A 25,008-nucleotide genomic window follows, 5' to 3' on the forward strand; every position below is an offset into this window, starting at 1 on the left:
GTGAGCTTTTGTAAACAGTGGGGTTCAAAGCCTGGAGTTTCACAGGTCCCCAGGATAGCTGGGATGGAGATCTGAGGACGGTGCCCTACTCCTGGAGAGAAGACAGGCAAACAACTTCTGGGCAGATGGCATGTTCTAAGGATCACCTCAGTGGGCAGGGAGAGACTGCTGGTTTGTTTTGGAACACATCTGTGAGGCGTGGCATTGCCTCTGTGGAGACAGAGGAGCTGGTGGGCACCATTTCCTCTGCTCCTGAGCGGAGGTGCAGAGACACATCCTCAGGGCAGCTAACCACAACACTGCACAGCAGGCTTGCTCCAAATCCCACACCCTTGTGCTCTGGTGTGACTGCCCTTCTGTACCAAACCTGCATCTGTCGCAGCACAGCGAGAACCTTTCCCAGAGGACCGGTGCCAATCTCCCCAACACCAGGACCCTGAAGTTTGGAAGTTTAGAAGTCAGCAGAGCTGGCTGGGGTAAACCCCAAATGCACTGTGCTCCTCTGGGCCGGCAAGTAACGCGGAATAGACAGAAAACAGCAATCTGAAAGACACCTAGACACATGAGGGGAAAGTATTCACTCTTCTTCGGGGGGACTTCCCTGAGAGCATAAGCATGAACTCCTCTCTCCAGAAACAAGGGACCTGGCTAGGTCCCATTTCTGTCCCCCCGCCCCCACCATAAGCCACTTCAGTAAATAGCACAGTGCCCACACAGTGGATGCCTGACCTGCTAACACCGAGTCCTGCCCCCCTGCACTCTGCTGGCACCGCTTCTGTGCATAGAAGCCAGTGCAGGGGGCGCCTCCCCCAGAAGACCAGCACACATCCCCCACACCCCACGTGTACCGACCATTGAGTTGTGCAGGACTTCAGTTCTAGTGGAACTAGCATCAGGTCTCTTTTACCATGCCTGCTTAAAAACTTACCCCACTCTGGCCAAGGACCCAACACTGTCCACTGCAGGTAAAGAGAGCATCTGCAGATGACTGGCCTGAGGGATAGAGCAGCCACAGCAGAGCAGCAGAGCACACCAAGCATACACCACAGACATTCCCTGAAGCATGAAGTCCTGCACACTGTATGACTGGTTCTTCATAAAGCCTTTAGTCTCACTGTGTGGGCACCGTGGGCACTGTGGGCACAGGAAACATACCAGGCTTTTCTAACACAGAGAAGAAGACAGAGACCTAGACAAAGTGCCAAGGAGAAGGAATTCATCCCCAAAGAAACAACAAGATAAGGTCACAGCCAGAGATCGAACCCCAGCAGATGTAAGTAACATGCCTGGTGGAGAATTTAAAGCAACAACCATAAGGATACTGGCTGGACTTGAGAGAACAATGGAAGACATCAGGGGCGCCTGGGTGGCTCAGTCGGTCAAACGTCCAACTTCGGCTCACGTGATGATCTCGTGCTCTGTGAGTTCCAGCCCGACGTCGGGCTCTGTGCTGACAGCTCAGAGCGTGGAGCCTGCTTTGGACTCTGTGTCTCCCTCTCTCTCTGCCCCTCCCTTGATCATGCTCTCTCTCTCTCTCTCTCAAATAAAGAAGGAAATAAGTAAGTAAGTAAGTAAGTAAATATATAAATAAACAAACAAACATTAACAATTTCTTTTAGAACTTTTAGTAGAAGGGAGGAGGACATCAGGGAGGCCACCTTGATAAAGCAGTTATAACACAATCATTCAGAAATGAAAAAATAAAATAACAGCTTCATAACAGGCTAGATGGAAGGACCACAAGGCCGGAAGAAGCAGACGGATGAACAAGTGATACGGAAGATAGAGTTATGGAAACTAAAGAAGGTGACAGAGGAGAGAGAGAAAGAAGAATTGTGGTGACAGATTTAGGGAACTCAGTGACTCCATCAAATGTAATAACATTCATATACTAGGAGTCCCAGAAGAAGAGAGAAAAAGGAGGAGAGAACATTTATTTGAGGAAACAAAACATCACATTCAGTGATAGGGAAAAGACAGCGCGTCCACGACAGAACTCCCATCAAAATTAACAAAAGTAGGACAACTCCAAGACGTACTGTAATTAGAGATACAAAAAAAATAGGGACAGAGAAAAAGTGTTAAAATCAGCAAGACAGGGGTGTGCCTGGGTGAGTTAGTCCGTGGAGCGACCAACTCTGATTCTGGCCCAGGTCATGATCCCCGTGCTGCCTGGCCTCACTATTCTGTGAGGGCCTCACTGTTCTCACAGCGGGGGATGTGAGAGTCCCCAGTGGAGGGAGGAGAGGTTGCAGTGGCGCCATTTCCCCTCCAGCACCAACACGGTGGGTGGGACTTCAGAGAGCAGTACTGCCACTGCCAGTGGAGGCAGGACCCGCTGACACCCCACCCTGTCCATCCGTGCCTGGCAACTACTTATTTACTGGGGAAGGAAACAGGCATTCAAGTCCAAAAGGCACAGAGAACTCCCCTCAGAATCAACAAAAGCAGGTCAACACCATGACGTATCATAGGGAAACTTGCAAAATATAGGGATAAAGAGAGCATTCTGGCAGAGAGGAGTTAAGATGGCAGGGCAGCATGGAGACCCTGAGTTGGTCTCATCCCTGAAATGCAGACAGATCAGCATCAAACCATTGTAAACACCTGGGAAAATTGGTCTGAGGATTAATGAAACAATCTGCACACCTTGAGCCTCAGAACTTGGCAGGTCTGTGGTGCGAAGAAGTAAACCGGGGTAGAGAAAAGCCATGGAGGGCAGGGAGCCATTTTGGCAGAGAGAGAGAGCAGAGAGGGAAAGAGAAAAGGGGGAGAGTGTGGGACATCGGGAGCGTGCAAGAAGAGAACTCTCCCTGAAAGTAGCTGGAGAGAGGGAGAGAGAAAAGGGTGAAAACACTCAAAGAGGACTGGACAAGAAATCTGCTCCCTATCACCACTGATGGGGGGAAAGGAGAGCATTTCAACAGCACAGGATTGTGTTAACAGTGGAGCACGAGTCTGACGTTTCAGAGCTCAGTGCCTGGTGGTGCTCTGGTGACAAAGTAGGGAGAATCTCCCAGGAGCAGGCAGCGTGGCCTGCGGGGTCCACGTGCCACATGGGGAGAAGCAATTTCCCTGCGTGGAGAGAATCTGGTAGAGGCCATATGGCCTCTGGCCTCCCCACGGGAAAAGACCCCACAGGCCCAGGAGAGCTGCCTCATTTGCTGGCATTGAGACAAAGACGCCAGAGTGCAGAGAAACCTGGCCCCAGCTGCGTGCTGTGATCCGAACCTTTGAGGGTGTGCTGGCGCACAACTGTTTTCTGGGACAAGTCGTCACCTGCCCATTGCTCCCAGATAACTGGCGTGTGTCCAATCCGGGGGAATCTCTGAAGCCTGGGGTTCTGAGACACAGTCCCATCGGAGATCCAACTCTGGAGGGAAGTGCTGCCTGGCCGGCGGACAGCCTGGACACAGACAGTGTGGATGCAGGGAGTGGACAGAGGCCTGAGACAAAGGAGGGGTGCTTCCTCACGTGAGGGTACAAAATTCCCATTCCAGAGACTGGAGAGCTAGCTGAGTGAAGTCATTTTCTTCTCTAGCGTGCGCCCCCTCCCACACACACTCATCAACGCTAGTGAGCTAAGCAGCGCCACCCAGCGGAAAACAAAGTCCACCCCCGCCCGGAGCCTGACCAACCTGTGTCCTCCAGACACATCTCCCAGAAGACCAGAACAAATCCCTCCACCTGTCAAGTCTGTGGACTACAGCGTACTGCAAAATTTCAGTTCTAGGGAAAAGTGGAGGCAACCCCACTCGGATTTCATTCCGTACGCTTCTTCATCTGTTCATTCTCTTTGCTTCTGTTTTTCTGATGTGTTCTGTTCTCTTTTGTTATGTTGGTTCCTTTTTCTTGCACTCAGAAGGAACAACTTTTTTTTTTAATTTTTCAAGTTTAAAAAATTTATTTTGTTTTCTTTAACGGTTTTATTCGACTTTACTATTTAAATTCTTTTTAATGTGTTCATTTTTTAAGCTCTGTTTCCTTTCTCTTTTAGTCCCTTTAATATCAAGCATCTCTTAACATGCAGACAGATGCATACCTAGGATCTAGCTTCCTTTAAATGATATTTTTGTTTTGTTTTTAATATTTTACTTTTAACTCTTTAAGTTATTAATTTATTTCTCCCTCCAACATGACAAGATGGAGGAATTCACCCAAAATGAAACGAGAAGAAATGACACCTAAGACGTAATCAACACAGATACATGTAAGATGTCTGAACTAGAATTCAAAACCACAATTATAAGACTACTAGCTGGGGTTGCAAACAGCACAGAAGACACCAGAGGCACACTTTCTGCAGAGATAAAAGAACTAAAAGCTAATCAGGCCAAAATGAAAAATCCTATACCGAGATGCAATCAGGAATGGCTGTCATGACGGCAAGGATGGAGAAAGCAGAGCAGCAATTCAGTGATATAGACCGTAAGACTATGGAAAATAATGGAGCAGCAAAAGAGGTAGGAAACAAATGCAAAAGATCACGATACAAGACTTAGGTGACTCAACCACTTGTGAAAGAGGAAGGACATTCATATCCTAGAAGTTCAAGAGGAGGAATAGAGAAAACAAGGGGCAGAAGGTTTATGTGAGCAAATTGTAGCAGACAACTTTCCTAATCCGGGGAAGGACACAGACATCAAAGTCAAGGAGCACAGAGAACTCCCATTAGATTCAATGCAAAATAACCAACTCCAAGGCATATCATAGTCAAATTCACAAAACACACAGACAAGGAAAGAATAATGGAAACAGCAATGACAAAAACAGTTCTTCACCTACACGAGGAAGCAGGCCAGGCTTACAGCATATCTGTCCACAGGAACTTGGCCAGCTATAAAGGAGAGGCAGGATACTTTCACCGTGCTGAATCAGAAAAATCACGCAACCAAGAATGCTTTATCCAGAACTGCTGTCATTCAGAATGGAAGGAGGGATAGAGTATTCCAGACAAGCCAAAACTAAAGCAATCTGTGGCCACTAAACAGGCCCTGCAAGGAGTCTCTAGGAGGACTCTGTGAGTGTAGAAAGAAACAAAACGGAACAGAACAGAACAGAATGTAAAAGAAAACAAACACACAAACAAACAAACAAACAAACCAACCACAAAACAGATCAAAAGCAACCAAAACCTAGAAAGGGCAAGAGAATTTCACCAAAAAGACCACCTCCACAATGGCACTAAATTCATGTCTAAAGGTAATGGACCCAATGCTCCAATCAAAAGGTAAAGGTAACCACTCTAAAGGTAAATGGGCCCAATGCTCCAATCAAAAGACCCAGGGCATCAGAACGGATTTCAAAACAAGGTCCATCCAAATGCTGCCTACACAACTCTCATTTTAGACTAAAGACACTTGCAGATTGACAATGAGGGGATAGAGAACCACCTATCGTGCTACTGGACATCAACAGAATGCTGGAGGGGCCACACCTGTATCAGACAAACTAATCAGACCAAATAATTAAGGGGTCTATCCATCAAGAAGATCCAGCAATCGTAAATAGTTACGTCTCCAAGTGGGACCACTCAAACATGTAAGCCAATTAAGAACAAACAAAGAAAATCATGGATACTAATACCATAACTGTAGGGGACTTAAATACCCCACTACAACAATGGACAGATCATCTAAACACAAAATCAGCAAGGATACAATGGCTTTGAATGACAGGCTGGACCAGATGGACTTAGCAGATATATTCAGAACATTTCATCCTAAAGCAGAAGAATACACATTCTTCTTGAGTGCACCTGGAACATTCTCCAGAATAGATCACACACTGGGTCTCAAGTCAGCCCTCAACATGTGCAAAAAAGATCGAGCTCATGCCATCCATACTTTCAGACCACAAGGCTATGAAACTTGTAATCAACCACAAGAAACAAGTTGGACAGCCCTCAGAAAGATGGAGGTTAAAGAATATCCTACTAAAGAACAAATGGGTTAACCAAGAAATTTACGAAACGATAAAGAAATACAGGGAAGCCAATGAAAATGAAAACACGGCAGTCCAAAGCCTTTGGGAGGCAGCAAAGGCAGACCTAAGAGGTTTGCAAATCAGGCGTATCTCGAGAAGCAAGAAAGTCCCCAAACACACAATCAAAACTTGGCCCCGAAGGCGCTGGAAAAAAGAACGGTGAATAAAGCCCAAAACCAGAGGAAGAAGGCAAATGATACAGATTAGAGCAGAAATCAATGACATCGACTGATCAACGGACCAGTAGAACAGATCAACGAAACTAGGAGCTGGTTCCCTCAAAGAACTAACAAAACTAATAAACCCTAGACAACAATAAAAAATAAAAAGGAAAGGACTCAAAAAATAAAATCAGGAATAAAAATAAGAGAGATGACCATCAGTACTTCAGAAATACAAACAATGATAAGAGAATATTATGAGCAGTGATATGCCAACAAACTGGGCAATCTGGAAAAAATGGACAGACTCCTAGAAGCATGTAAACTACCACAACTGAAACCGAAGATATAGACAATTTGAACAGACCCATAACCAGTAAGGAAACTGAATCGTAGTCAAAGCTCTCACAACAAAAACATTCCAGGGCCGGATGGCTTCCCAGAGGAATTCTACCAAACAGTTAAAGAAGGGTTAATACCTCTTCTTTCAAAGCGGTTCCAAAAAGTAGGAACGGAAGGAAAACTTCCAAATTCATTCCATGAGGCCAGCATTACCCTGAAAAATGCTGTTTCGAAGGCGCAGGTGCACCCAAATGTTTATAGCAGCAGCACTCTCAACAACTGCCCATCTAGGGAAAGAGCCCAGCAGTCTTTTGACTGATGAATGGATAAAGAAGAGGTAGTGTATTTACGCAGTGGAATATTACTTGGCAGTCAGAAAGAATGAAATCCTGCCATTTCCAACAACGTGGATGGAAGTGGAGTGTATTACGCTAAGCGAAATAAGTCAGTCAGAGACAGACGAATACCACACAACTTCACTCATATGTGGAATCCAAGAAACAAAACAGATGGACGTAGTGGAAGGCAAGGAAAAAGAAGGTAAAAACAGAAGGGGGACACATAAGAGACTCTTAAATACACAGAAGCAACTAAGGATTACTCGAGGGAGGAGCACGGGGGATGGACTAAACGCGTGATGGACATGAAGGAGGACACTTGTTGGGATGAGTACACCTGGGTGTTACAGAGAAGTGATGGATCACTAAATTGTACGCCTGAATCCATTGTGACCCTCTCTGTAACTTGACTTTAAATAAAAGTTAAAAAAAAAGAGACAACAAATTCTGAAAACAGCTAGGGATGAAAAAGGTCCTTAACCTACAAGGCTTGAAGTTAGCAGCAGACCTGTCCTCAGAAACCTGGCAGGTCTGAGGAGAGGAACAGGAAATACTCACGGTGCCGAATGGGAAAAATGTGCAACCGGGAATTCTTTATCGAGCACCAGCAAGGCTGTCACTCAGAATAGAAGGAGGGTTAAAGACTTTCCCAGACAGACAAAAACCAAAGCAGTTCGTGACCCCTAAACTACCAGGCAGAAAATGTTAAGGGGACCCCCTGAGTGGGAGATTAAAAAAAGAAGATAAAAGTCCTGAGCAACAAACACGGCAAAGGACCAGGTCACCTGAAACACCAACTCTACACGTTAACACGATGGCACTAAAATCGTATCTTTCGACAATCATTTTGAATACAAATGGACTAAATGCTCCATCCAAAAGGCATAGGGTATCAGAAGGGCTAAGAACTGACACAACTCAACACCAACCCTCCCCCTGCAATTATGCATTCAAAAACGGGCAGAGTGCTTGTTCAGATGTTCTTTTTTCCCGTGTAAAAACACACGCAGATGGCCAACAGACACATGAGAAGATGTTCAAACTCACTCATCTTCAAGGAAGTGAAAATCAACACAACGAGATTAGGGGCTGATACGTGTCCCAAAGGCTAAAATCCAAAACATAAGAAACGACATGTGTTGGTAAGAACATGGAGGAAAAGAACACTCTTGCAGTGCTGGTGGGAATCCAAACTGGTACAGTCATACTCTTTGGAAAGAGTATGGAGCTTCCTCAAACACATTAAAAACAGGATTACCATGTGAGTTGGTAATTCCACGACCTTTTGGAGGTATTTACCTCCAAAGAAAGAAAATGAAACCTTAATCCGAAAAGATACATGTCCCCCGATGTTTCTGGCCACACTGTTTATGAGAGCAACCTAAGACAAATGGATAAGAAAAACATGCACCTGCACAATGCAAAATTACAGAAAAGGAAGAGATCGTGCCATCTGCAACAACATGGTGGGACCTGGAGGGTGTACTGCTAACTGACAAGAAGTCAGACTGAGAAAGGCAAATAGAAATGATTTCACTCCTAAGGGGAATCAAAAATAAAACAATGAAATAAGCAAAGAAAATGCAGAATCAGACCCATACACAGAGAAGAAACTGATGGTTGCCAGAGGGGAGGAAGCGGCAGAATGGACAAAATGGGTGGAAGGGAGTGGGAGATACAGGCCTCCAGTTACGGAACGAGTCAGTCTCAAGAATCAAAGGCACAGTATTCGGAGCACAGTCAATGATGTAACAGCGATGTAATGGGACAGATGGAGCTAGTGATGTTGTAATAGCGATGTAATGGGATAGATGGAGCTATCCTGGCACACTTGTGGTGAGCATAACCTGATGTATAAATGTGTCAAATTCGCTATGTTGTACACCTGAATCCCATGTTGCAACCACACACAAATTTTGAGAAAGAAAGAAGGAAAGGAGGGAGGCAGGGAGGGAGGGAGGGAGGGAGGGAGGGAGGGAGGGAGGGAGGGAAGACGGGAGGGAGGGAGGAAGGAAAGAAAGAAGAGAGAGAAAGAAGGGAGGGAGGATAGAAGGGAAGCCATGGGAGAAAGAAGGGAAGGAAAGGTAGGGGAGGGGAGTGGACAGGGCGGAGGTAGGGGACAGGAGGGGAGGGGAGGGGAGAGAAGGGAAGGGAAGAAAGATGGAAACAAAGATAAAAGGAAGCAAGGCAGAAATGAAAGAAGGGAGAGAGAAGGAAGCAAGGAAAGAAGGAACGGAGGAGGACTGGAAGGAAGGGAGGGAGGGAGGGAGGGAGGGAGGGAGGGAGGGAGGGAGGGAGGGAGGGAGGGACAGGGGTAGGGAGGGAGGGAGGGAGGGAGGCAGGGAGGGAGGCAGGGAGGGAGGCAGGGAGGGAAGAAAGAAAGAAGGGAAGGAGGGAGGAGGGAGGGAGGGAGGAGGGAGGGAGGGAGGAAGGAAGGGGAGAGAGAGAAAAGAAAAAAATGAAAGAAGAAAAAAAAAAAAAAGAAGAGAAAAGAGAAGAAAAGCCAAGCCAAGCCAAGCCAAGCCAAGCCAAGCAAAGAGAAGAAAAGAAAAGAAAGAGAAAACCAAGGGGCAAGTATTTGGAAAAATCTTAAAACCTATATCCCAAATGTCTCTTGGTGGAAAAAAAAATGGATCCCGATTTACATGTCAGACCTAAACCTGTAAATGTCTTAGAAGAAAACTTGGGGAAATGCTTCATGCCATTGTAGTTGACAGGGATTCTTGGACTGACGCCAAAAGCACAGAAAGGGAAAAAAAAAATAGCTTGACTTCATGAAAATTGAATATGTTGTGCATCAGAGAATACCATTAAGGGAGTGAAAAGGCAAGTGACAGAACAGAAGAAAGTATGGTGAAATTACGTATCATAAGATATTAACATCCACAACTTATAGGCAGTTCCTAAAGCACAAGAACAAAATAACAACCCAATTTAAAGATGGGCAAAAGACCTGAATAGACATGTCTCCAGAGCTGACCAACACATCGCCAATAAGCACATAAGAGATGCACACTATCACTAATCATTACAGAAAGCAAACAAAACCACCGAGTAAGACACCATCGCACAACCATTACGATGGCTCTTATTACACAAACAGAAAACAACAAATATTGGCAAGGCTGTGGCCTAATGGGATCTATTCTGGAGAAAGTTCCTTGAGCACTTGAAAGAAGGTGTGTTCTGTTGCTTTGGGATGCAATGTTCTGTATATAGCTTTTAAGTCTGCCTGTTCTATTGTGTTGTTTAAGGTCAATATTCCCTTACTGATTTTCTGTCTGGATGATTGGTCCATCGATGTAAATAGGGTATGAAAGCCCCCTACTGTCATTGTATACGTATCTATTTCTCCCTTTAGGTCTGTTAATGTTTGTGTTCTCTATGTGGGCGCTCCTATGTTGGGTCCATAGATATATAAACATGTTAGGTCCTCTGCTGGACTGACGGATTTTTCATTATGATATGCCCTTCTTTGTTCTTACACAGTTTTTATTTGTCAGGTTATTTTGTCTGATGTGACCATAGGTACCCCAGCTTTGTTCTGGTTTTCATAAGCATGGGATGTCTTTTCCCATACCTTCACTTGTGGTCTGTGTGCATCCTTCCATCGTAAGTCATTCTCTCACAGGCAGCATATAGATGACTGTTGTTTTCCAAGTCCATTCAATCACTATGTTTTTTTGATTACACGATTTAGTCCTTTTACACTTGGAGTAGTTATGGATAGGTCTGTACTCGCTGCCGGCTGTTTTGCAGTTACTCTGTTTCTTTTCCTCTTGTCCAGCTCTCTGGGGTTTGAGGAGTTTCTTAAGTGGTATGCTTACATTCCTTTCTCAACGTCTTTTGGTTATCTACCACAGATTTTTGTCTTGTGATTACCAAGAGGCTCCCGCATGACATCGTGTGTGTGTGTGTGTGTGTGTGTGTGTGTGTGTGTGTGTGTGTGTCTATTTTGTGTTGTAACAGCTTAAGTTAGGATGCATTCTAAAGCTCTACATTTTAATTCTTTGCTCATGTTTCGGGATGTTATGGCACATTCAAAAAAAAAACCCTTCTATCGTGTGTGTTCTCTCCGTGATTATTGTAGTTATGGTTAGTTTTACCACTTTTCCCTTTTAACTTTCAAACGAGGTTTGAAGTGATGAAGCTCCTGCCTTTATAGCCTTTCACCGTGAGCAGTATGATTTACACTTCCACGTTGTGTTGCTGATTGGTGTCCTTTCTTTTCAGTCTGAAGGACTTCCTTTTACAGTTTTAGATTTCACGTCTCCAGGATATCCTTTACCTCTCCTTCACTTCTGAATAACAGCGTTAGCCTGGTGGGTATTCTTAGTTAGTCACAAGTGTTCTGTTTGTTTCCTTTCAGAACTTTGAGTATATCATGTCACTGACTCTGGCCTGCAGTTTCTGCTGAAATACCTGCTGATAGGCTAACAGGGTTCCCTTGTATGTAAATTGGGTTGGTTTGGTTTTGGTTTTGGTTTTGTTCCCTTGCTGCTTTATAATAATCTTTGTCTTCAACTTTTAACGTTTTAAGTACAGTGTGTCTCAGTGTGGATGTCTTTGGGTTCATAATATTTGGAACTGTGCTTCCTGAATCTCAAGGTCTGTGCTTCCTGGATCTCAAGGTCTGTTTCCTTCCCCGGGTTAGGGGGGGTTTTCAGCTATTTTTTAAGTAAATTTTCTTCCTCTTTCTCACTTGGTTCTCCACTTGATGTTGTCCTGTAAGTCCCTTTAGCTATCTTCACTTTTTTCCCATTTTCTCTTTGCTCTCTGATGGTGAGCTCCACTGCTTTTGCCAAAAAGTTTACCGACCCTTTCTTCTACCTCACTTGGTCTGCTGTTGAAACTCTCTGGTGTATTTTTCAGTTCAGTTAATTGTATTCCACTGCTCGACCACTTCTCTTTGGCTTTTTTTCTTTTTTCTTTTCTTTTGTATTTTCGATCTCTTTGTTAAAGCGCTCACTGTTCTCATCCATTCTTCTCTCAGGTTTGGTGAGCACCTTCATGACCACCACTTGGGACACTTAACAGAGAAATTACCTGTTCTGTTTCATTAAGGCTTTGTTTGTTTGTTTGTTTGTTTGTTTGTTTGTTTGTTTTCCCGAGGTTGTATCTTGGTGTTTCTGTTGGAACACACTCCACTCTTTCTTCATTTTTCCGGACTCCCTGTGTCTGTTTCTATGCAACAGTTGAGGCAGTCACCCCTCCCAGTTTTGAGGGGATGCCTTGGGTAAGAGGAACCGCGGAGTTCAGCAATGCCCTAGGTCTTGGTTGTCTCTCAAACCTTCAGGATTGTCAATGGCCTATTTTGCCCTTCATAAACACGCATGTTCAGTGTGCCAAGACCTGTTGGGGTCCCAATGTAGGCGGATCTCAGTGAGCACTGAGATCTGTACTAATTGGAGTACAGCCCCAGGTAACACATTTTAAAATACGCAAATATATGCAGTTCTGTAGGACCAGAAGCAGAAGCTTCCATCTGGCTGTTTCCCAGAGCAGATGTGTAGCTCTTGCCTTTCCTGACGTGGCAATCCCCAACAACTCTGATTGCTGCCATCTTTGCATCTGGACCGTGTGTAGGCCATTCAGAGACGCTCTAGGCCATTCCTGCTTCTCCACAATTTTCAGAAGGTGCCAGGTTGCTAAGTGGGGTATACTTGTGCCACTTGGAGCGGTAGTAAGTACAACTGTTCCAGCTCTATACTTAGAGTCAGTTATTCAGAAAAGAGTAACGTGTATGCTACAGAGCAGATGCTTTCAAACAGATGTGAATGGACAAAATTCATCACTGGTAATTCACATAGACACCTCACAACCCACGAGAATTGCCGCATTTACCTTGGAACCAACACTTCTAAAACATTCCTGCCACGATTCTTCAAAATGTCCTATCCCATTCTTCACTTTTTTTTAACTTTTTTTTTTTTTTAACATGTATGTATTAGTGAGAAACAGACAGAGACAGAGACAGAGCACGAGCATGGGAGGGACAGAGGGAGGGGGAGACATAGAACCCGAGGCAGACTCCAGGCTCTGAGCTGTCAGCACAGAGCCCGACGCGGGGCTCGAACCCACGGACCGTGAGATCATGACCTGAACTGAAGTCAGACGCCCAACCGACTGAGCCACCCAGGTGCACCGCCGCCCCCCCCCGCCCCCCCCTGCATTCTTCACTTTTAAACTGATGGCAGGGTTTCCTTGTTGAGAATGTTTCCATATACCCAAGGTGAATGCTACTTGAAATAACATGGGCCACAGACCAGAACAAACTCTTTATACAAGTCAGTTTCTTTGGAAGATGCAATAAAAATAGAAAATTAAAAAAATAACAATAAAAATAAAAATACAGTGCCTGGCATATAGTGGATGCTAAGGAAATATTTTCCTGAGAAATAGTACTGTTTTACTACACTACTTCACAACACTCAGCTTCAGTCAAATGGTTAAACACTTTTGAATCTAACCGTGTTTCAGGTTCTACAATTGCTTAATCTACATATAGAAAATCATATCCTCACAACTGTCAGGCATCTAAACGTATGAGGGAAATGCTGACCTAGGAATGCCAGAGCTGACTGAGTTTTAGGAAAGCTATTCCACATCCCAGAGACTAGTAAAATGCTGTATCTAAGCATACCATAAAATGAGGCCATACAATCAACCTAAGTCTCAAGGAATTAGATTCTTACCCTCAATTTTGTAATGAAAAACAACTTTACATTTAAAACCATATCAAAATCACATCTCATAAGCTTATCAGGCACATGCACCTTTCGTTATATTTTATACGGGCTTTGCACCCTTAATACTCACAAGATCAGCATATGTCTTACAGAGAGCTGCCAGCTTCTCCTCTGGAGTTGAAAGAGTGTTTAAGGCTTGCATCAATAGTAACACTTCTTTTCCTGATGGTCCAAAAGGAATGGAGGAAAAAAAAGTACCAGAAGGATAAAATTAATCCAATCTGTCAATTCTACATAAAAATTATGTTCAGCTATCCAGATTATGATTTAAGGGGACATTAGATACAGGCTCACCAGGAAATCAGTGAAACTATTTTCAAATTCTTGATTAGAAGGGGTCAGCCTCCTCCCTGCCCCACATCGCTTCACTTAATAACTAACACTACTAGTGGTCAGCTATTTGGCACTGACACTGTAAGAACACCACTGAATGAAAGTGTAAGTACTCTAACTTAGCCACTGGTTCCAAATTAAGACATTCTACAAAGGGTCGGAATGTCTTCAAAAGCTTTCTGCTAGCCAACTACAAGTATTCAAGGAAGTTTAAGACTACCTAAAGCGCACATAATCCACAGGGACACACACCTTTTCCAGTGACCAATGTGACTTAATGACTGTTTCCTGGTGATTTACCAAGGATACTCTGGGTGCTAATCAAGATTAGGGCCAAGAAAAAGAAGTGAAAAAAAAAAAAAATAGCTCTTTCCTTGGGGAGTTTTACAAGGATACTTTAATAACTGTGCCAGGGATGGGGCGCCTGGGTGGCTCAGTCGGTTGAGCGTCTGACTTCGGCTCAGGTCATGATCTCGCGGTCCGTGAGTTCGAGCCCCGCGTCGGGCTCTGTGCTGACAGCTCAGAGCCTGGAGCCTGCTTGGGATTCTGTGTCTCCCTCTCTCTCTGCCCCTCCCCTGCTCATGCTCTGTCTCTCTCTCTCTCTCTCTGTCAAAAATAAATAAACGTTAAAAAAAAATTTTTTTTTTAACAGAGAAGAATAACTGTGCCAGGGAGAAGCGGTAGCTGAGGTAAGTGGGGGCAAGCAAAGGGTGCTTCAAACTAAGTGATACGCCTCATCCTGTACCCTGCGGGTAGGTGCCTTTTTATTTTCTGAATTGTTCCCTCTTGTATGTAGGACGTTTCATTTTAAAAATCTGAAGACAACTTTGATAGTTGTCTTAAATTTAATAACTTAAATTAAGTTAAATAACTTTAATATTTTACAAACAACTATGCATGGGAAAGAGGAGGAGGAACAGGCTGACTTCAAAAAATACTCTGCTATGACAGCACACACAATTTCCGCAGTGAAACCATTTCTCAGTCTGTTCAAGGACAAATACAGAGGGAATACAATTACCGAATGTGTAAGAAGTAACCGTCCATGTAAACTCTAATTGTATGAAGGTTTTAAACTGTAACCATCTAAAACTATTTAACAATTTTAACCTGAAGCTATAATTTACACACATTGGTGGAGTGATGGGTTCTGAAGACAGCTGTCTTGTTGGCGAGGAATTTTAAATCCTTCTCATATTCCTGTAATGTTAAAGTCCTACAGGGTGCTCAAAAGCGGATTTTTAAAAATTCCAAGTTATAGGCAGGTACAGAACTCATGCAAATCAAACCACGTAAACGTTACGTACAGTAGGAATTTTAAAAATTGAGAAGCAACCCGTAAGGCCAAGTAGGCGTTTTAGATTTTATTCCTCAAATGTAACATACCACATTCTAAGCCCTAACCTGTCAAACTAACAGAGCAGGAGGGAGAAAGCACACCCTGAAAAGCATTCTTGTGAGCCTGCCTTCTAAGCCACAGAAAACATATACCGTTTCCAAATTTTAGTGAAGAGTCTTTTAGATAAACTGAGCACATACAGAGGTCTCGCAGTAATTACTGGTCAGATTTCCACTCCACTCCACTCCATTCATTTAAAGGGTTAAATATGGGGCAAAACAACAGCACTGCTGCCCAAAGGCCACAAACTTTTTCCCCCAAAAAACAATTCTTGATTATTTGCAGAGAAATAATGTGATTCCTATGACCAGGCTTCCTACCTCGTCATATTCTCATCCTGATTGTAACTGCCAACCTGTTCCAAGAACACAGAGGTGTGTTTTCACCTAACCACATCTTAAGACAGACTTAAAACAGACTATGTTCTGTCATTACCTGTGCTGCAGAAAGGCTAGGTAAAATGAGTAGCGTGTGAAAATGTCCAAGCACTGAGCAGAAATTATTACCTAAGGTTTTTCCTTTGTTCCTGTTGCACTGTGCATCTTGCTGATCATCAGAAGGATCTCTTCCACCATCTGGCCCAGGAGGCTCCATTCTTGACTCTTGCGTGCAGTACACTGGGTTCACCAAATTCCTGTTCTTTCTTATAAAGTTACTGTCTTCATCCTCTTGCAAGGAATGCCTGCTACTTGCGCCAGCACAATTTGAGTCTTGGTGCTGAAGAGTATCGTTCGACTGAGAGTCACACAACCTATCTGCTTTTACGCCTAGCCTGCAAATTCTAGATTCATCCATCGTGCCACTCACAAGCTAGAAAGAATGAAGAGGGGGAAAAAGAAATTTTAAAAAGGGCCATGGAAGGGGCTAAATCAATTGTAGTGAAGGAAGGGGAACTATGCAGTGCATAAGAATACAGTTTTCCATCCTACATTGCTCATGTCTAAACATACTGTGTACTTTTCGTATGTGGTACAATCAGTGGGCCCATCATCATTTCACAGTTTTTTTCCCCCCTCCTTTCACAGTTGTTTGCAAAATAGCAATGCCAGTTAGAATCAAAGGAGGCAAAGAGTTGGGAAGGACTACCATAATGGTAGAATAGAAAACCCCGAGGCTCTGTCCCTCCAGCAAGTAACATGCTGGCAGAATCCACCAGAATCAACTTCTGCAGAACTCTGGGACCTTCTCAAAACTTACAACACAAACACAAAATAAAACTTATAACCCAAACGGAAGGCTGAGCGAATGAAAAAGCAGCTGTCTTGCAGCAGGAGAGAGCACTGTGGGATTTTAAACTTCCCACCAACCATTCCCTATACCCTACGTCAACAGTGACCATGGAGGCGGCAGCCCACACTCTTAGTGCCAGAGGGAACAACGCAGACATTATTTTCAAAGGATCGTGGTCCCAGTCAACCCTTTCTGGCAGGTCTCTGAGAACCGTGTACGTAGGTTTGCCTCTGTTTTACTTTGGGGAGAGCTGTCCCAAGACTGAGGTAGCTTCCCAGGATGCTCTGGATACAAACATCCCAGCCACAAGTATTGACTTCAGCGGCTGGGTGTATGGAACAACAATCAGGAAAAAGGAAGCGAGAGAGACAGAAAAGCTAGAGGAGAGAGAAACTGGGAAATGAGATGATGATACAGGCTTTTCAAAAGTTCTGGCATCCGCCTGGCCTTCATGTAGAAGTGAGAGCTAACGTGTGAAAGCAAAGTTATCAACAGCCTGCCTACGCCGTTCAAAAGCAAGTGGAAACATGTCTTGTGTACTGATGTGGGGCCACCCTCTCCCTCTTCACGTCCTCTGATTTCTTCCTGTGTACCCTGACTTTAGCCACCTTAAGGAGGAGGATGGCTAGGGTCGGGAGTAAGGATTCCCCATCCCCCAACGGAAGCCAAAGGCCATACGCATGCATCCCAGCATGCTGGTGTACCGTGGACAACAGAGGGACTCAAACTTTTATGTCTCTGTTTGGAAACAGCTACTGAAGTCACTGCCCCCATCTGAGTCTGTTCCACCGATGGCATTTGGGGCACACTTCACAGATCAAGGAAGTGAGACAATCAGCCATGGGCTTATTCAATGTACTGTTACTGCGCTGCCCTAATCTGAATGTATGCTTCAGATTACTCTACAAATACATGTATACATCGGATATAAAGCGTAATATGCTGCCAGTGGGGATTCTGTCATTTGGGAAACCCACAAATAAGTGCTTTTGGCGTCCACAAATCCTAATGACTCCTTTATGTTACAAGTCTCTGTGATAAGGCAAGCAATGGGCAAGCCTACCTCACATACCCGGTGCATCCTTTTGAAAAGCACCAATTATCTTGTCCCTGGGCTCCTGCAAACGCTGAAGACTTATTCCAAGATGCTCTCCTGACTCTCTGGCCTGATATTCTCCTTTCGGGGTGGGTGAACTCAGTTTTTAAGACTAACAATGTAGGAAAAGCCCAACAGGTTTCATGTAACAAACTGAAATGGCCGACTCGAGGACTTAGTCAGCCAAGTCCCACCTCTACTTTACACAAAGAAGTGTTTGCTGTCATTCTGGAGGTCTGTTGCCTGAAGCAAAGCCACTGGCCCAGTGGGATTCAGAGGGGCTCTCCAAATTCCGGTTTCCTCTCCAAATCTCCAGTTTACCCGGTGACCTGGTTACAATGAAGCCGAATGGCCGCAGCTGGCTGTGCTCGCTGTTTTGCCTCAGCACAAATTATGAAGAACCAAGAATGGACATGGCTGCTGCGTTAGGCGGAGTGAATTCAAGGTAACTCCTGCTGCTCTGCTGCTCTGGCCTATACCTTATCTCTCCCCGGTAAGACTTGTTACGGCTCACTACTTGGTCTTCAACTTAGAAAAAAAAGACAGACTGGTAGATTAAGGACCTCCTCTTTAGCACCACGAAATGGGGAAATCAATCAAACCCACTAAATGAATCATCTGGGTTATTCACGTAGATGCCCATGGTGAGAGTGAAAGCAAGCTGCGGATCAAGCCTGCACCACCCGGACTGCCGCCTTTGCTACAGGCTGAATTACGCTCACCGACTGCACGGATCATGGCAACATGTACACCACCATCGTAGACTGGGCACAAAGTAAAACATTCTGTTTCTGATGCAGACGTTACCATTGTATGCTAGGCTTGTGACACAGGCTGAGAGTTGACCCAGTTGTCTCCAGATTGGGAAGGCCACAGCACACAGGGCACTGAGTGTACCTCCTGCTGGAAGTTTGAGTACCGCTGACCTTTGAACTATTGCCAGGGCTACTGGTCTCGGGTACCCCACGGCTACCTCCTTTTCAGGTTGTGGGGTTGCCACTCCACTCTGATCAGCTGACTCTCACCACAGCAACGAAGCCCTTGCCCTAATCGATCCTGTGATCACCTCCTACAGATGACCTGTGATCTGACAGTGGCACACCTCTTATCAAAGACCCACTAAGAATGCAGCGACAGTCCAGGTACCCCTTGTACCACCCACGTTCCCCCATCATCCATAGGCACGTAGTATTACTGGGAGTTAGGACTGCCCCTCAAAAGCCATCTCAACAAGATTCCCAACAGGTGCCAGGGTAGCTCAGTCAGTTAAGCCTCCAACTTCCTGGTCTCAGCGCAGGTCTTCTTCATCTCAGGGTCATGAGTGCAAGCCCCACAATGGGCTCCATGCTGGGTTCCTAATATTACCTCCCCACCTTGTCCTTATCTACACACCTTGGAAATGCGAGTTGGGCCAGTGAATGCAGCTGCCCCCAGAAAGGGATCATCCCCTCTGTCTCCTCCCGGGTAATCATCATCGGGGCCAATGCGGCAGAAGAAATTCAAAGAATCCTGACCATAGCATTCTTAGGCTGATGCTTGCCTCATTCCCCCGACAGTAAAACCGAGTCACCCAGGGGGAACACCCTCCAGGTACCAAATGGGGCCTAGAGGACTCAAACGTTGCATCAGCTACCTGGAGTCTCTTGTGGGACTGACATGGTCCTAGATCACAAGGATGATGGCGTACATTGTTGAGTACAATGCCCAAGGGATATCCCTAGGGTGATAGTCCACACCGGTCAAAGAGGAGAGAATGCATCTCTGTGCCGTTTATACAACTTACCTCAGCCCTGAAGTACCTAACCTTTCTGGACAAAAGGACTGCCACAAGTAGGGGATGACCGGACAAAAGGTAAAGATGTATCTCCTGGAAATACCGGAGATATTTTTGCGGCAGTTACCAAAATGTACGCACTGAGGCAGGAACGGGTTAGGCGAAGGGGTGCTGGGGGTGGGGGGGAAGGAAGAGCTCCTTGGACTGGACACACTGCTGAATGTGCCTTCCAGCCAGACAGCTCATGACAATTTGACTGCATCTGTGTCCCAATTTTCTGAAGCCACCTTTCTCCAGCTCCATGTGGACCAATCATCATGCCATTTTGAAACATCAATGCTTTTTTTATTTGTCCTACTGTCCCAGACCACTTTAGCATTTGTTAACACACAATTGTGGACTTTCTTCAACAGAACTTACAATGAATGGGTCTCTCTACTTCACACTTCAAACAATGGTCAACCTGTAATTTACCTAAGTTACACTTTGAGGTGCTTTTTCCGAGAATTCCAGTGCACCCATACCTCCAAATCTGTATCTAACGTCCAGGTGGGGCTCAGATGAGTGAAACCACAGGTATGAAGCCTAGACGGTTCACAATCCACCTGGTCTCTAGATCTCACGAGATTTCTGACACTTCCTAATCACATCCCACCCTTAATTAAATTTATTTTCATTTAGTAAAACTATTACTCATTTACTTGCCACCAACATTTGCTCACACTCAGCAAGAAGGCTTTGCCCTTTGTACCCTTAACAACTGAGGACTGTGCTAATAAGAGAGAGCATGAGACATATGGAACAGATAATGGTCTTAGAGCCAAAAGAGCCCGATATTTTAACATAGCACTTACCACATCCTGTGCAGCCATGGTGAGAGCTAAACACTTGTTACCTCATCTGTAAACTGGATGGACAGTACCTACCTTATAGAGTTGTGAGAAAATTTGCTATGATGAATATAAACTGCTGGCCCACTGCGGAACTACTGTAATAATTTGTGAATGAGGAATTCTGTAAGATGCATGCTATGTTAGCTTCTTATTACTGTTGTTAACAAGTTACTATCAACCTAATGCATTAAAAATTCACATTTATCATCTTACAGTTATGAAGATCAGAAGCTCTCAGGCCTCCTTCTCGAGGCTCTCAAGGAGATTGTTTTCACACCTTTTCCAAGTTCTAGAGACCACTCCTTTCTCCACCTTCAAAGTCTGCAGCAGATTCTTCAGATCTCTCTCTGATACCTGCCCACATCTCCTTCTCTGAGTCTCACACTCCTGTTTTCCTATTATAAGGATGCTTGTGTTTACACCGAGCCCACCTACCCAAATAATCCAGAACAATCTCCCCATCTCAGCACACTACTTAATCATAAGTGGGGAGTTCCTTCTGCAGGATAATATACCCACAGGTTTCAGAAATTTTTTTCTCTTACCACATGTTAACACAACAACATTTCTTAAAGAAGAAATGATGTTCTATGGCATAAATTCTAGAAGCTCTTATTCCCCACCACACCAGTCTACCTTACAGAAGTGGAAAAAATGTCATCATAACAAGTAAATATTGCTTACAGCAGGTTAAGCGGTGGAAAGTGGGAAGACGGGAGGGGCATTCTGGAAACAGAATTAAAATCAATTCCCAAGACCATAAACATTAACAAAAGTATTGTGGTAGCACAGGGAGACCACATTGGTTATCTGGTAAATCTTTTCCATCAAAGAGCAGAATTTACACGGTCGTAACTACCAACATAAATTCAACTAGGACATGGATAAAACCACAAAAGTATAATCTCTGGGTCTGAATGGATACTAAAGGTCACCTAGTATCTGTATCTACTCTCTTTAATGCTGCTGAATACCAACGTTAAATTGGTATATGCTTTAGATGTTTTAAATACAGTCACACCCATTTGATTATCTGAAAGGTACTTATAATCATATTGGGACCATGGGGAAAAGGAGAGGTAAGAAGAAAAAGGAGGAAAAGGAATTTATTTGGGACATTACTTTAAACTCTACTTTACATAAACAACAAGCGTCCCTGAAGCAAGGTCTGTCATTTGCACTGTCAATTATACAATTATGTATCAATTCTAGATAGTCTACAGATAACTCTAGACAATCACAATTGTATGCTAACTATAGATAATTCATTAGGAGCTATTTCACCTAACCAAGTTAAAAAAAAAAAAAATTAACTAAGTGTGTTATCTGGATACCACCACCTTACAAAATTAAGCTTATGCAAGAGGGAGGGACATGACTGAAAATAATGAGGCAGGTTTTCCATAAAACCATTCCTACACTAAGGCAATGATTAAGCTCCCCAAAACTGTCCAAATTCCCTTTTTTTTTTTTTTTCCTTAGAAGTCTGGAATATAATCAACACACCCACCAGGGGAGGGCTAAATGAAGAAAGCAGCTACTGCACATCTGTAAGAGGACAGAGTGACTTTATAATTACCTGCCTAACATACACTAACCACAGCTTGAAAGCGGCTAGCATTCCTGGTGTCGTCTGCCGGTGGCAGAGTGGCTAATAGAAACCTTGTTCTTAAGAGCACTGATGATGGGTTTTGACCCATACAGTGGCTCCAAAGGAGCCTTTATTCTGCTACTCTCAAAACGAACTCCCTTGGGCTGGTATAGCCTCCGAGTGCCAAAGCTGTAGTAACAGCCACAGCCACCATTCTGGGCTAAGAATAACAGGTAAGGCAAACAACCTAAAAATGAGAAGGTTGGAGAAGAAAGATAGACGGAACAGAGCTTTGAAAAGCCTCCAGGTATACCAGAGAATCCAGAAGCCCAGACATATGTAAGAGCAGGATATGCTCAGAAAAGACCTTAAAGATCCTAAGGTTTTACATCTTGCTGTGTTCAAGGAGGAAGTATGCGCTAAGGCAAGTTTTAAATGGCCTAGCCAAGCGTTAACGGAGTTCCCTAAATGAAACCCACTTGTAAAGACTGAGTTTGGTTTTTGTTTTTGTCACTCCCAGCTTTCAAGGAAGTATCTTTCATATCATTATCTAAAACAGATGACTTCCAAGACCATACAAAGTATATATTATTTTTGCAAAACAGCTCTCCATAAAGAAACCATAAAAAGTTAACTGAACAAACAACTATAATCTATCACAAGCAGCAAGAACCCTAGCTAGTGGGGGAAAGATTCTGGTATCCACAGTTCAGTACTCACAACTGCGCATTTCTTACTCACTGCCTTCTCTTGACCAAAGTTTAGTCAGCCTTCTTTCCATTCCACACACCCCTAATTTCAGGCTTACCCATGAGTAAGCACTAAAATACAGATTATTCCCCCTATTAAGAAGTCACCCCAAGTAAGAGCTGAGACACACAGCCCATCATGCCACATGCTCACTTTCTTTGCTTGCTCATTTCCCCTGAAAAAGTTTTTACTAATCTTGCTTACCCTCCCAATAAAAGAAAAGCCACTCTCTGACTGAGATACTTTCAGATTTCTACAATCAGAATGTTCTCCATATTGCACCGGTCTCTTTAAATAAGGTGTCTTCTTACCAAATCAGAATTTGCTTTTGTTTGATAGTAACATTCGCCACACTTAGTTGCCAACAAAAAATTATAGTGTGTGCAAAGAAACACGGAACTATGGGCAAATCACAGGAATAAAACAAAGTAAGAGAAAATGTCCCTTAGGAAACCTTGGTGTTGAACTAATTACATGCATGTTTTGAATTACGTGCTGGTGTAAATATGTTACTGAGAACGTTTTAAAAATAATAAAATGTGTGGGGTGCTTGGGTGGCTCAGTCAGTCGAGCGGCCAGCTTCAGCTCAGGTCATGACCTCAGGTCATGGGTTCAAGCCCCGCGTCAGGTTCTGGGCTGACTCCTCGGTGTCTGGAGCCTGCTTCAGATTCTGAGTCTCCTTCTCTCTGCCTCTGCCCTGCTCATGGTCTGTCTGTCTCTCTCTCTCTCTCTCTCCCTCTCTCTCTCTCTCTCTCTCTCAAAAATAAACATAAAAAAAATAAAATAAAATTTATATGGACAAAGTGCTAAATCGGGAAAACAATGTATGTACAAAATAACAGCAACAGTAAATAAAAGTCAGAAAAAGAACCACAAACAGAAATTCCAGACCCAAAAAGTACAGTAACTGAAATGAAAAACTCATGAAAAAGAGATTCAACAGCAGAGTTTTTAGCAGGCAGTAAAATCAGTACACTGGAAGTCAGGTCAACTGAAATGGTACAGTGTGAGAAACCGTACGAAAAAGTGTGAGAAAGAAGAATGAAAAGAATCAACATGCTTAAGAGACCTGTAGGCATACCAGCACACACATGATGGGAGTTAAAGAGGAAGTGAATACAGAAGAGCAGAAAAAAATATTTGAAGAAAATAACAGCCACTAAGAGACAATAAGAAGTGAAAAAATTTCTCGTATCTGATAAAAACTAGTAATCTACACATACAAGGAGCTCAACAAACTTAAGATACGATAAATTCAAAGTCTGTCCTTCAAAACAAAAGAGGGCATTAAACATCTCCAGACAAACAAAAGCTGGGGGGGTGGTGACAAATGGTAAGTGGAGCAATTGTGTTTGTCGATCATTTCATAATGTATTAATATGCTGAATCAGTATGCTGTATGCCTGAAAATAATATAATATTGTACATCAACCACACTTCAATAAAAGTAAATGAGATAATAAATTCAAAGCAAAAGAGAAGGAGAGAATACTTTATTACCAGACCCACACTACAAAAAATGAAAATGAAGATCAGATTTGAGACATTTGAAAATGAGACAGAAATGAAAGGATAGTACACATCAACTCAAAGCCATACAAAACAATAAACTACTAAAGGTACCTACGTAAGATAAACACAAAAGCCAGTATTACTGTATTTTTGTTCTTAACTTCTTTTTTCCCCTAGGTGATTAAAAGACACACTACAAACAAAAATAAAAATGTTTCATCTATAAAGATGTAATCTAAGACAATACAACAAAGAAGATGGCAAAACTGTATATGAACAGACTTTCAGTATACTACTGAAACAAACTTGGTAGTAAGTCAAATTCATTCGTTATAAACTGAAGGGGCCAATTGTAATACCCAGAAAACAACTATAAAACTAACCAATATACACAAAAAGAAATGAGGAAAAAAAATTCTACACTACAAAAAAACACAAACACAGAAGAAGGCAGTAACAGAAGGAAAAAAGACTCATACCAAACAAAAAATAGCAGAAATAAATAAATAAATAAATAAATAAATAAATAATAAAACGCAGAAATAAATAAATACATACATACATAAATAAATAAATAAATAAATAAATAAATAAATAAATAAATAAATAAATAGTTAGCAGAAGTAAATTCATCCCGGTTAGTAATTACGTTCAATGTAAATGGAGTAAACTCTCTAATTAAGGGGCCAAGTACGACACATGGATTTTAAAAATGAAGAGTCCAACTAACCGTCTTCTACAATAGACTCAGATACAAGGACACAAACAGTATGAAAATGAAAGCATGGGGAAAGGATACTTCATAAAAACAGTAACTAAAGGAAAGGTAGAGGGGCAATGCTAAAATGAGAATCG

At 43.4% G+C, this 25,008-nt stretch overlaps 1 protein-coding gene across 2 annotated transcripts in view; it reads right to left on the minus strand.

Moving 5' to 3' along the window:
• The window catches only part of LOC122212874 (gamma-taxilin-like), a 40,628-nt gene that overhangs the window by 13,095 nt on the left and 2,525 nt on the right, over positions 1–25,008 (minus strand). For both annotated transcript variants that reach the window (XM_042926851.1, XM_042926850.1), the window contains exons 2-3: positions 15,814–16,117; positions 13,646–13,737 (exon numbers count right to left, since the gene is read on the minus strand). In XM_042926851.1, the coding sequence (XP_042782785.1) occupies positions 13,646–13,737; positions 15,814–16,102 (381 nt within the window). In that variant the 5' untranslated portion in view covers positions 16,103–16,117. The remainder of the gene's footprint in view (positions 1–13,645; positions 13,738–15,813; positions 16,118–25,008) is intronic.

This window comes from Panthera leo, assembly GCF_018350215.1.
Source record: "Panthera leo isolate Ple1 chromosome Y unlocalized genomic scaffold, P.leo_Ple1_pat1.1 chrY_random_Un_scaffold_84, whole genome shotgun sequence".
Classification (NCBI taxonomy): domain Eukaryota; kingdom Metazoa; phylum Chordata; class Mammalia; order Carnivora; family Felidae; genus Panthera; species Panthera leo.